General features: G+C 36.5%; 1 protein-coding gene across 6 annotated transcripts in view; it reads right to left on the reverse strand.

Annotated features, from left to right (window-relative positions):
- The window catches only part of KIF16B (kinesin family member 16B), a 133,452-nt gene that overhangs the window by 61,318 nt on the left and 57,958 nt on the right, over nucleotides 1-14,176 (reverse strand). For all 6 annotated transcript variants that reach the window (XR_011738097.1, XM_065835284.2, XM_071805691.1 and 3 more), the window contains exons 13-17: nucleotides 9,490-9,609; nucleotides 8,877-8,928; nucleotides 7,693-7,830; nucleotides 3,280-3,362; nucleotides 2,980-3,068 (exon numbers count right to left, since the gene is read on the reverse strand). Coding sequence is in view for 5 of the 6 variants with exons in the window: in XM_065835284.2 (XP_065691356.1) it covers nucleotides 2,980-3,068; nucleotides 3,280-3,362; nucleotides 7,693-7,830; nucleotides 8,877-8,928; nucleotides 9,490-9,609 (482 nt within the window). In the remaining variant the exon portion in view is untranslated. The remainder of the gene's footprint in view (nucleotides 1-2,979; nucleotides 3,069-3,279; nucleotides 3,363-7,692; nucleotides 7,831-8,876; nucleotides 8,929-9,489; nucleotides 9,610-14,176) is intronic.

Consider the following 14,176-nt stretch of genomic DNA (forward strand, 5'->3'; position numbering starts at 1 on the left):
TCTACTGTAATAAAGGGTCATATCAAAGGAAGTTGTCCACATTCTCCATTGTCCCTGATTCAAAAAAAAAATCCAAGCCAAATTTAGTGCAGGTTATTCTTTTTCATCGGCACTTTTCCAGGAAGCAAGATGCTCACTCCCACCTAACGCCTTGGATACAATTACCTTGGCCTTCGATGGCCAGCGATGGGATTTATGGAATGTCTTACCCAGGCTGAGCAGTCACCACGCAAAAGAATCTCCAAGGCAGCACTTCACTTGCTCAGTAGTATTCCCAGCACAGGCACCCTGCAAGCCACCTAAATCCTTACAGACGTGGTGCCATTGGCTTCAGGCTATTACTAAGTCCTAAATGCTTGGGGTCTGCTTTATTCAAAACATGGTTGCTTTTGTTGAACTTGCAATTACCCTCAGCTACCAGTTCCCTTTAAAGGAATTTCTGCTTTCTGCAGCATTATCTCTTTGGACAAGTTCAACACATGACCAGAAAAAACCCAGTGCTATTGCAAAGGAAAACCCATGTTAGTAACAACATAAATAAATTTAAAATTGTCATGGAACCCCAGCCTGAGCTGAAAAGCTGCTGCTGCCAAGTTTCCCTCAATAAAGATGCATTAGTTGTGGAAAGTACTTTGTTCTACTGATTGGTAAGACCAGGGCTCAGCTAAACTGTGGTGCAAACTCCAGAGCCTACCTTCTCTTTGCAGTAGTCACAAAAGTAGTAAAAACATATTTGAGATTTATTTTTTTTTTTTAATCTATTACAACAACAACCACTGCTGCAGTACATGGGCAATGTGTATTATTAAGCATAGCATCTACTGTTTTAAACATAGTTTAAGCACCTAAAGATGGGGATGAGAGTTTAAATTATGAATATGCAACCATGAGCTTCCTTGCTTAGAAAAAACATATGTACATAACAGTAACTATGGAACAACCTCAGACAGGTTTTATTGCTCTCAAACAAGTGACAGTCATGCAGATCTGCATTCCTCCTTAATGTGAGCATTAAGCTTAATCCTTTTTTCTGTTTACAAATTAAGCAGGACAAACTATCTATTCCTGCAAGCCAGTTCACAAAGATTAACTGAATGCAGACTAGCAGGAGAATATCTATACTTAACCCTCTGCTCAGAGTTTATAGTCTAATAAAACACAGGCCTGAAAGTGTTCAGGAATGAGGATTATTTCACATAATCTTATCCTCAATTTCAACAGCAACAGCACTCTCATAATCACACTGAAGAAAGGAAAATAAAAGTTATAAAAAGTTTAAGAAAAATGGTAGTGTTTCTAAAAATTGCTGCATACGTTGACAATTTAATTCTATTATTCATACTGTTTGATTTCCAGGAAAGCAAGGCAAGATGTTTGAAGAACTGATAATGAGAAGGGAAGCTATATTCCACAAAATATATCAGGGAAAAAGAAGAACTTGCTGCCATCTACTCTACAATAGAGACAATCAAGTAACTCTCCAGACTTTCTACCCCTCTTCTATTTTTTTTTGAATAAGGGTTATTGAAAAAAGCCTCTCTCTAAGACACAACTTGAAGACCATATGAACTTGCTGGGCAGGTAAAATCATTCTTAGGTCCATCTTTGACTACACCTCCTTGCCCATGGTATTATATTTTGCTGCAAATCCAAAAAACTAAAAGTGAGGCAATGCTGCAACAATCTGCCCTACTCTATGCTGATTGCAAAGTTCAGATCAGTACTGTGGACTATAATGCGGTGATTCATAACAGTATTGTAGCAGAGTAATGTTATTAGTCAGAGAAAAGCCCACAGTAGCTGATCAATAACCAGAGGTAACAAACAACACCCAGGAACTTTCCCCAGCCCACAGAAAATATTTTATCAGTAACTGTCACTAGAAGCTTTTAGATAGAACTACTTGAAAAGCTAAAGAAATAGAAAAATATACATATACTTTTCTTCTGTCCTCTTTCATCTCTGTCTGGAAAAAATATGTAATTAATCAGCAACTGGCTCACTATCTTGAAATCTCTGTGGGTAGCTCAGTAGCAAGAGAGTAACAGTCACATTTGAAGCAGTTATTACACATACATACTGTTTTTAAGACATCGTCTAACTTGAAGTTATTATTACTTGTCCCACCTTCTTAAATTCTAATGGATAAAGAGCAGTCCCACAGTAAAACTTGGGAATAAAGCTGCACTATCCAAGCCTCTAAGTCAATTTCTAGTCAATTTTTGAAAAGGTGGTTAAAGTGCCTCATCTCACACCCAATTCAAAACAGAGGCACTAGTTATTGAAAAAAAAATAAAAAATAGAACAAAACACCATCAATTTTCTGTAAATCACTTTAAGAATACTGGTAAAAACATTAAACCCAGCTTCTCTAAAATAAGCAGTCTATGTCATTGTAAGTGTATAATAAAACTGTTTTCTACATCCTAACTTGGCCACCTACTAGGATCTATATAGGTAAGAACAGAAGACATTAATTTCTCAGCCTTTTTGTGCTTATATTGGTACTATACAAAATCAAGAAACCTTAATTTTCAGTTTATAACACATTTTTCTCAGCAAAAATAGTTAACTTCTAAGAAAGCATAAACGCAAAATTTGCCACGTCGTTATTGTGCTGAACCGCGTTGGTTATAACACAAATGTGTCCCTGACTCCAGGTACAATTTTCTCTGTGTCAGGTCTATCAGTGGGGGGTTTGCTGGTGCAGTCACGCTTCTTGCATTTAAGTAGAAAAATCCCAGGTAAAAGAAAGTTTTAAACAGGATGGAAAGTCCCTCAGTGTCCCTTCACTCTATTTTCTAGCAGGGACTAGTTCAAATAACATTTCTGAAAGATTCTGGCTTCATTCAGAAGTCCATTATTTAGCAAGCATATACTATTAACCCAAGAACAAAATATGTTCTATTACTGCCATCTGGAACGCTCAAAATGAAGATCAGTTGCAATTTTAACAACCGCATTTTAGAAGATACTCACCCTGGATTATAAAGCATAACCGCTGACAGGTTCTCACAAGATTTTGAAAGATCTGTCATAGACAAGCTGAAGGAAGACAGCAGCCCAATCTAACAACAGACCATAAAATAAATGTATGAGACAAACACCGATGTGCTTACAAACTCTTTGTTCCACTTGAAATATTAACTAAAGAACGTAATGCAAGTAAAAAAGGTATTCTATGACAATCAAGGTATGTATACAACAATCAAGGTATGTATACGTTAGCAAAAAAATTGTGAAAAGGTTTAAATTTCCCAAACACTGATTTAATCTCACCTTTCTTTTCTCCCTTAGTTTAGCAGCTTCTTTGGGGTGGTTAAAGCGAAACATATTGGTTCTTCCAAGTAATATAACAGCACCTGATGAGAAAAACACACACCGTTCACTGGTAATATAAAAAACCCACACACGTTCACACACACAAAGGTCAATCATGTTCGTTCAGTTAAAAAATAAGTATGGGTAGAGGAAGCAGTGGAAACAGATGCCCCAATTTGACCTATACACCCTTCAACAGTGCTACTTTGGAGGTTAGCAGAAGGTATCAAATGCAATGGGAACATCCACAAATGTGACTAAGAACAAAGTTATCCATTCACTACTGGTTGCAGTCAGGTTTGAATTCACCTACACTGAAAGCCCCAGTTCTCCATAATCTGGACTCTCACTTTCTTGTTTTTCCTCTTTGTGTAGAAAAACATTGAGCTTTATTGTCACTCAAAGCAGGATTATTAGACTTTTATACCCAATAGTTATTGTCTGAAGGAAGAACCATGAATAATTCATATTGCTCAACGCACGTCTATTATTGTGTTTTATCAGTCAAGGTACAGGTCACAAATAATATAATTCTGGGTAATTTCTATATTTTAAAGACAATGCCACCAAGATGAAAACTTTCCTACTAAGAAGTATATTGTCAGCAATGTGTCATTGCTGTCACAACATGGAAGTCTTCCAGGTTCACCACCACAGAATCTGTTTCTGTTGGTCAGTGTGAGGCATTTTTAAAATGAAAAGGACTCCATCACCCTCACTTTATGAAAAATAGTGCACTTACACTGTTCACTGCAAACAAACTCTTACCATCTGAGAATAAAACGCTGTCCTTAATAGGGAATGCTCCTCTTAAAATCAGCTTGCTTAGGAATATTGACCCAAATAAGGCCATCCAGTCTTGGCAAATAAACAACAAAAAGCATTATTGCCACATCATTGCTTCTCACTGTCCATGCAACACCTCAATTTTGGACGACAGGAACTCAGGTTTATCTCAGTCTAATCTTATAAAGAATTACCTTCCCTAAAGGTGCAAAGTCATTTTGACACCACCTCTGTAATTTGTGTGATGCTGCAGGTTGACCTTTCCTTTGAGAAGTGCACTAGGCACACTTTTTATGTTAGGATATTAAAAGGGGTCCATGATGGTCACAATTGCTGTAGTGAAATGGCTAAAACTGTTTCTGTTTACCACCGCTCCATCTGCTCACCCAAACGTTTACCTTCTCCCCTCTTGCTGACTGCCTGGAGGGGGATTTGGTGACAGCAAGGACTTCTATGGAAGTCCTTTAGTTATCAAATCTTAGAATCATTTTGGGTGGAAGAGACCCTCAAGATCACTGAGTCCAACCATAACCTAACTATGGCACTAAACTATGTCCCTAAGAATCTCATCTATACATCTTTTAAACACCTCCAGATACTTTCAAATGAAGATAAAAATAATTAATGGCAAACATTTTCACCATGTTACTAGGTGGAAGCAACTTTAAATAAACAGATTATAATTTCAGAACATTTAGAGATATAGATACGTGTTCCCGACTTGACAAATTTAGAAGAGGAGAGAGGGGATTAACAGCATGTCCATGACAGTCAAACCCAGACAATAGATCATATGAACAACTCCTAAGTTTCTCTTTTAGTACTTGTCTGAATCCTACGATCATGAGACTAGAACGAGATGTGGCATAAATCTGGATGAGAGGAAGGAGAAGGGCCATGTACATGCCACATGATACATGGTTATGGAAGCATTCAGTGCACTAACATGGCCAATGTACAGATTAGAAGGGGAACTACGACTCCCTCACTTCTCCCATCACATTCCTCTTTTTTATCCAAACGTGTCACAGGCATAATTACTTCATGATCCCACTCATTGCATTATGGAACCTCTCTGCTATTTTTGTTTTCTGATTTATTCTATTATTAAGGAAAATCTCTACAATCTCATTTCCGACTGGATAGAAGTCCCTTTAAGAAAAGAAGTCTGGACAAAACCAGACAGTCAAATATTTCCTAAGCACAGGTGGGATTGTCCATTGTTGTACAGTGCAGCTCCCCATCACAATGCAAGTGTGCAAAGAGCAGCATAAATGTCGTCATGGAAACATAACTGGATTTGCTATGGGGTTTGCTTTCCATTTATTTACTGTAAGTAACAATTCTTGTTCTCTTCGACTGTTAAATGGCAAAGTAAGAAGTTTTGTCAAATGCAGTGACAGCACTAAGAACAGCAACAAAAACAGAGCAAAAGAAGTCTTCATCATTCCTGAAGCTCTGATCTCGTAATTTAACTGACCTACACAGAGCAATATTTTGGAACTGTGCAAACAAATGTACCTATAATTCAGACACTTCCAACTTCTAAAAGTCATTTTTCCATTTTTAAAAGGCTTTTTTTTAAAATTAATGAAGTATAAAAAACAAGCAGTGGGAGGTTATGTTAAGTACAGAAGGGCTGGTTATGTTAAGTACAGAAGGGCTGGTTATGTTAAGTACAGAAGGGCTGGTTATGTTAAGTACAGAAGAGTTGGCAGTTCGGCCTAAAACCAGAAAAACTTGGTTTCTAGTTGAGGATAAATTTAAAGTAAAGGACAAATTATGAGTATTAATTCAGTCGCCTCTAGAAATCCTACCATCTGTTCTTCAGAATAAAAAAATATAATAGTAATCTGCATTTACACAAAAAGGCCACATCACCCAGAATTCACAAATGCTGGAAGTAATCTGAAGAAGGAAGCGATAATTAATTAATATGCTTTTTTTTTTTTTAAACTCCATGACAGTCTAAAAACTTAATACATTTTCAAATGAACAGTTATTAATGATGAACGGAAACATTTAAATACATTAGCAGTTAATCAGCATTACCTAAAGGAGGTTGGTTATTTCATGCTGTGAGACTAAATGCTAACACAGCTAAGACTGACTGTGCACGAGCCATTAAACTCATTATTTCATCAGCTTTGCCCACCTGACGTCATAACCGCCATCCTTCTGTCAGACTCGGGCTGCTTACACAAGCTACAAGTCAGGTCATGCAGCTGGTTTTCACAATTTAGGAATGCAAAAGGAACGCTCTCCCCTTCTTTTGAGTTGCAAATTTCTTTAGACAGACAGAAATTTGGAAGGAAAAAAGCCGTGTTTTCACTCTTCACAGTACAAAAATCAAGTTGTTACATATGCCTGGAAGAGGTAAATCACATCCAAACTCCTACTTTCTTCTGAGGTGCATCAAACCTTTCCTGCCTTTGAAATTCAGTAGGATAAAGTAAAGATGAATCATTGCAATTGCAATTCTTTTTGTTTACAGTGTTATCTGCATTAATGCCAATGTTTCTATCGCTAACAACTTATCAGTGGGATTTAACCAAACAGAAGATAAATGGGGCTGGACTTGTTTTGTTTTGTTTTGCCAGTATCTGTACAGAAACAAGTGTGTTATGCCTCTGGTTTTGCATGAAGAAATAGATGCTTTACAAGATCAACATCCTCTCTCTACACCAAAACTCTTTCCTTTCTGAAAGCCAGCGTTTGAAGCACTTGTTGGAGTTCAGAAAAGGCACCAAGACTCTCCTTGTTCAACCCCGCATCCTTCCCTTGTTAGAATAAGCTTATAAGCTCACTCTGAAAGCTCCTTTCCAAGAATGTAAAGTGACTTTGTTTTTCAGTAGCTGAGCTGTGTCTCAGCCTCACCGGTCAGGTCTTCAGCTCACTGCTAAATGGCAAGATATTCTGGGTGCTCCTGGAAGATAAAACATCCCAAATCTCCTCACCAGCTTACGTATTAGCTCGTCCTTTCCAGGCCAACACAGTGCACCTCTGTTCCCAGCTGTCCTGCCTGCTTTTTCACTTCCAGATTTTAAAGCTTTTATATTAAAATTATAATTCTCTAAATTTCCTCCATAAGAGTTAGCCTCCCCCTTTTTGTCATTTCCCTACAGCTGCAGTGAACAGATACTCCAGCTGAATCTCCTGCTATTCAAGAGGATTTGGCAACAGCGTTAAGTAGGACTGGCCTGCAGCTTCGGGAGGTGTCTCTGATATGATTTTGGTCCTATAGAGACCAATATTCTTTTCCTTAATATTACAGCAACCTAAGCAATCTGGCACAGAGTTTAATTTATGTATAAATGTGGAATGAAATCGAAAGGTAACTATCAATTCATACTCAAGATTATGAAGTGGCTTAAATTAGTAAAGAATTCTCTTTTCAGCACATGGCTATGCTTTGACAGAACAAAAACTCTGTAGCTCTCCTGATCGTTTCGGGTTCTAGTTGAGAACACATGGAATTAAAATTGATTAAACAATAACCCTTTTAGACACACAGAGATTTTTTCAGTGCTGTTGCCAGAAAGAAACAAAGATGCGGTATCAAAAATGACATTACACTGGTAATACCTTGGTTCAGTTGTGTGGCCTCTGTAATCTGAATACCATTCACAGAACACTGCGCTCCATTCAGTGGTATTAGATTCACAGTACCATTGAGATTTTCAAAGATGCAATGCTCACTTTCCAAATCAAGGCCATGAAGAACTAAATACAAAGAAAGAAAATAGCTTCATTAGTCTTTCAATGGCTAGTAAGATTAGCATGCTGATATTAATTTATTAAGGACATATTGCACTAAATATTTGAGAGTATCTTTTCTCTTTATTGTGGACAATGATTTTTCCTTCTTTCATCACATACTGCATGCCTAAATGTCAACACTGTTTAGTGTTTCATTGTAGTGGAAAGAGAAGTGAGTTGGGTTGCCTGGGTTTTTTGGTGTAAAGTTCCTTCCTCCTATGTTTTAGCACCAGATTAGCAAATGCTTCTTTCCTTCTGATAGCAAACAAGAAAGCAAAATTTATATATTTGTGGAGAAAAGGGTTTTTTGGACCCATTTTTAGGAAATTATGAAAGCTTCTTGACCTTAAAGCAACCATGCTGGTCTGAAAAGAAGGGATATAATTTGTGTTTGTAGACTAATGATGGCTGAAATAAGGTTACCTTCTACTATATTCAGGCCTTTTATCAACCAGTTGTGCTACTTTCTGTCTCTTCTTCAACTAATGTATGATTGTCTCTACCTGTATTGTTTAATACCACAAAGCAAGTTTGCTAGTTTCATTAAATTTATATAGAGACTTCAATCCAGGCACCTTTTGACCCACAAAAATATACCAAACCATGGTATTTGACTCTCAGTCTCTCACCTGAGAATTAAAGGAGTCCAAAGACTCCTTTAGGTGTAACAATATAACAATACTGTCATTATACAAAGGTTAAGGGAATGACTGTGCAGTGATTGCGACAGGTGCTATATCAAAAAGGATGGTATGTTTAAATGATGCTATTTCAAAAGAAGCGATAAACAAATCAGTAACAAGTATATGAATAAATTTTAAGCGCACAAGTTATTCTAGAAGTCACGCTCCTTGAAGCAAATAGCACATAATTCAGCTCTCAAATTTTCTAAGACTTAATATATGCAAGAACATATAGACTGCCAATTGAAAAAAGGAAAAAAATATGAAGCTTTGTTCATATATTGGGACAGAAGAAAGAATGTAAAAAAAAAATCCCAGATTCCATACCAATATCCTGTTCTGTCACAGCATCTTCTCTGCCAACATATGTTTGGCCCTCCTAAGTAAGAGAGAAACATACATTATTTTCAGCTGAAATCTCCTTTCCTCCCCCACAAAAAAGTTATCCTTCCACTCTCTCTGAGTGACCTGAAGGAAATGTATCTTTAAACACACAAGAGAAAAATTGGGTGGCATTATTAGCACGCTTTCACAGTCAATTACTATACAATATTATTAACAAATTCAAGTTTCAACTGTCCTTTATATTTTTGAGGTAATTAATCTAATCTACATTTGGATTTCAAGTCAAGTTTTACAGTGAAATGAATGAAAACCCAATATACATGGGTAGGAATATTAAACATTTATCTCTGGTTAACTATTTGACCCTCAGGATAAACCTAAACAAGTAAATTAACAGATATTTTAATTAAATCAGCTGCAACCTCTTAAGAGCTTTTCTTACTGCAGTGGAGAGATGTAATGAGCTTTTCTTACTATGGCAGAGAAATGTAATGAGCACTATATTTAGATAGAAAATTAATACTACAATTTGTCTACTGAAAAAAAAATAATCATGAGGCATAGGAAGGCTGTGGAAACACAGATGCGTATTTACCTTCAAGTGGTACAAGATGATACCTGTACTGAGCAGATCATCATCAATGCCAATGAGATGAGGCAGTTCGGAATCCAACACAACACCTATCCCTTCTTTTCGCAGAGCCAAGGTTTGTTCCTGTAAAGGACAAAAGTCTATTTATTAAGATAAGCATGAAATACCACTCTTCCTTCTTTTTCTAGAACACATTATATGTAACTTATTCTCTGTTACATCACACACCAAAAGAAGGCACTGTATTTTTTTTTTAATTGTGTCTTTTATATTTCCATTAAGCATTCCAAACTTGCTTTTCACAATATCTGTGAAGGTGTTATTTGAAAGAAACCAGAGAAACAGCTGAATTATACCAGATAAGGAAGATCAATCAGGAGCATAACAAAGCAATGCTGTCTAAAAGCAAGCTACATACCACCTTGCATAATGGTGAGCAGAATTTAAAACTCCTCAGAATTCAGCACGACTAAGGTATAGAAAAGTGGAAACTCTTTGACGATCCTTTAGATGAACTGAACCTTGCTCAGTAAAAACCCCAGACGCCTGAAAATTTGGTAAGTCTAAGCAGTTAAAACATCAACCAATACAAGGAAAGTACTGATAACAGTAAATAAATGTAAGAAATATTTGCAGCACTTAATTTCAATTCTTCAAAATTCCTTTGGGCCACCTTGTACAGCCACCTGTAGGATGAAGCATCATTCAGTATGACTACAAGTGGGAGACTTCAACCTTGGATAAAATATAAGATGTAGTACTGATCAGACAGTCTTTGCAACAAATAAGAAATTCATGATAGCTTTGAAATAAGTTTTAGTATTTATAAAGTTTATTTTTCAAGTTGAAAAAAAAATGCTATTGGCTTTTAGGCCTGTAAGAGAACAGCAACAGAGATTGTGAATGTGTACACACACTGCCTTTCAAAATTAATGTGTTTTTCTACGTAAAGTCATCACTATGCTTTCTTTAGAGCCAAGCAAGACACTACACTGGTAGTAAGAAAAAACAACAGCTAGATTGTTATATGTATTTTCCCCAGTACAGCAACTTGCAAATGTGAAGAAAACAGATGTAATATCTTCATTTCTCTGCACAGTACAAAACATCATCAATATTGACACTGTTTAAAAAATTCTAAGTATGGATACACCTGGGCAAGACAAGATGATGACACAACATACAAAAGACACTCCAAAATAAAACTGGGAAATCCCACTCTGGCCATGGATGAATGAAAAAGGTCTCCCACGTTCAGAAAACCATAAAGAACCTGTGATTCATGTTGCCCTGCAGCTCTCTGACATTCACACCGCACCCGGCTATTCCTTGGTATTATAATAGCGTCACCTCATAAAACCAAAAAATACTGCTTAAATCATGGTTTGAGTGAAAAAGTATTTTCAGTCAAAAAATACCTATCACATATTAAATATTTATTGAGTAGCACCTACTGTTATATATAATTTATAATGTTCGTATACGATGAGGGTGAAGACTTCAAACACTGACGACTGGTGGTCATGCACACAACTGCTGGCACCTTTGCCCCAATGGAAATGATAAAATATTAAGAGCTGAACACTTTTTCCCCAGCATAACAAAGCATTTGCCAACATCCCTGACTGAGATAAAAATGGGCTTCCCAGGAGGCCAACAAATTATCACTGGGTGAGAAAAATATCCCACAAATAATTAAGAATAATTGTAAAAATGATTATTCACTTTCCAGTCTTTTAATATTTAACGCATTTTTACTATATTCAGAAATGTAGCATATATAATGATGATTTAAAATAGATGTGTTGCTTATTTATTCAGATCTAAAATTAAAGAGCATAAAATAATTGAGTTTCTGAACGTTTATTTTGTAAATTACTACGATTCACACACAGAATGCATTGTGTTGATGGAAGCATTATCATAAATGCAGTGCACAGTAGTTGCGATTAACTAAAATGGTTTTTTTCTTTACTACTTGTAAAATAGCTTTTCTCTTCAGATAGTTTACTAAAAATCCTCAATCTTAATTAGGTATCTGGGCTAACTGCTAAACTTTAGTCATTTGGTTTAAAATTTAATTCCAGATTCAAACGCTTCTGCGAGGATGCCCCCAAACACCAAACTGCGCTCTTTCGCCCCAAACTGAAATCACAGAAACCTCTTTATCACTCTCTTCTCCCACAGTGAGAGAAAACGATAAAGGTCAAATTGTCCCTCTTCATCCATGACGGCATAAGAAGGATGCTTCTGAAGGAGGACAGACCTCTTTTGAAATAAATTGAAGGTCTGTAAGCTGGTATAAGACAGGGAAATTATTACATTTGAGTCATGATTTGATTCACTTTCATCTGCGCAACACAATTTTAAGCAGCAGTGAATCCATAAGTCAAATGACAGGAGCAGGAAAGGTCACTGTCCCTATTAAAAAAACCACTAATTCAGAAAATTTCTGAAAACCTTAAAGTGCAGTTTAAGAAAGCTGAATGTATTGCACGCATCTTCGCTTCAGTTATCCTTGAACAGAAAAGTGTACTCCCTCAGTATTTAAGATGCATTCATAAACTCTGGAAAATAAAGCAAGCCAAGTGTTATCCACAAAGGAGCACTCCAGTTAATATAAACAGCTACTGTGTGAGGAGGAAAAAAGGTTTTCTTTAGGAGCTCCTAGATCAAACAGACTCATTTGAAGTCAGGACACAAGAAAACCCTTCCTTGAGCCAAGGTTAAAATAACGGGATCATATTGTGTATTTAAATAATAGTCTCTTTGAGTTTAGCTCTGACTCAGCAATCAGAAATATCCTGATACAGTAAATTCATTAACACTTCTGAGAGAGATACGAGAGCTATTGTGAAATCTCATCCCTTCTGCACCCATGTTCTAAGTTCGCTGTATTAAGTGATATGGAGGCATCATCTCCAAACTCACAGCTAAGATATATTCCTGCAGTTTAGAAACAAAATGTTCATGTAAAGAACTTACTTGAGCCTATGAGTTCATTAATCTTCACAGTATACAACCGCTCATGATAAAGAACACCTTTGTGATACATAGGATTTCTTTAAATGCATTTATTTACATACATGCAAATATACATGAAAATGGAATCAGAGAATTTTACTTTTTTAGCCAATAGGATACTGAATTAAACTAAAAAAATGAAAACAAGCCCAAAAGATATTTCTAACATTGCTTGACCAATCTACCAGTAGAGCAATACATATGCTGCTAGTGGCCCAGCACATATTAAAGAGCACACATAATTAGCACACTGCCCTTTTAATGAACAGAACCTCTCAGAGGCGTTTAATTTCTGTTACACTTTCAAATGCAAAACCTCCGCTATTTTATTTAAAAATTGAACAGTTAGTGGCTGGCACACAGTCCTGAGAATACACTGTGCAGACACTTTCAGTAGAACATAACATTATGCTGGCTAAGTAAATTGTCCAGATGTCTATATTTAAATTATGCAAAAATGCATAATACCAAATTAAAGAAATTATGGGTAAAAATGTGCACCAGCAAAAGTCTTTGCATTAATATTTAACCAGACTAGTAGAGCAGATTCTTACACTAACAGGTACTTTGGGTACATTTGATTTCACTGAAAATACGCTATTATATCCCGAGTTCACAAAAATGTCTGAAGATACTCGGTGGCCCGGCACTAACATTAAGTTCTCTATAAAATATACAGATGTAAACTGTACACAAGGGAAGTTCTTAATTATAAATTGCTTTTCCTCCAGTTATGTGTTCAGTACACCTTGTGTTCCCTTTAAATCACTGGAAACAAATGTTTCATACCTATAGAAAAGAAAATATTCCATACTGCTCAGAATTCAAAGGCATCTAGAAATGTTGATTTCCAAACCCAGCAGACACATGGCATTAAAGAGGCTACAAAAACAGAGAGAGTCAGAAATATAGATGAAGCAGCCTCAGCGGGTCACTCTGTAATTAAGGTGGGTGAAAAACTCAGAACTTCATTTACAGTAAGCACAGGAAGGTTTCTGGGGAAGGACTGTTACGTGCTTGCCATGTTTTATATGTCAAAATCAGGTACTTTCAGACAAACCCTGCTTTGCCTACGGGGGTATTTAATGTGAAACAGTACAGTTTTTCTTTAACAACAGCACAAAGGACAAGAAGTTTGAAGTTTAACTTAAAACCAGATTTTCTAGTGCCTTAATAGCACAGAGAGCGTTGGTCTCTTCTCCCAGGTAGCAAGTGATAGGACAAAAGGAAATGGTCTCAAGTTGCACCAGGGGAGGTTCAGATTGAATATTAGGAAAAAATTGTTTATGGAAAGGGTTGTCAGGCACTGGAACAGGCTGCCCAGGGAAGTGGTGGAGTCACCATCCCTGGAGGGGTTTAAAAGACAGGTATATAAGGTTTTTAGGGGCATGGTTTACTGTCAGAGTGAGGTTATGGTTGGATTTGATGATCTTGAGGGTCTCTTCCAACTGAAATGATTCTATGATAAACAGTAAATATACCTTAGAGACTTGTGTCACCAGTACAAATTCCGAGCCTCTTTCGGTTCCTGCTAATTTTTTAACTTTAAAAAATTCTTACAGCAATGAGTTCTTCAGCTACTATCAATAAAAATCAACATAATAAAACACTTCTCATTCACATTTACTCCTTTTTTTCATACAATGAAATCATTTTATCCAGTCTT

This window comes from Patagioenas fasciata, chromosome 3, assembly GCF_037038585.1.
Source record: "Patagioenas fasciata isolate bPatFas1 chromosome 3, bPatFas1.hap1, whole genome shotgun sequence".
NCBI classification, from domain to species: Eukaryota; Metazoa; Chordata; class Aves; order Columbiformes; family Columbidae; genus Patagioenas; species Patagioenas fasciata.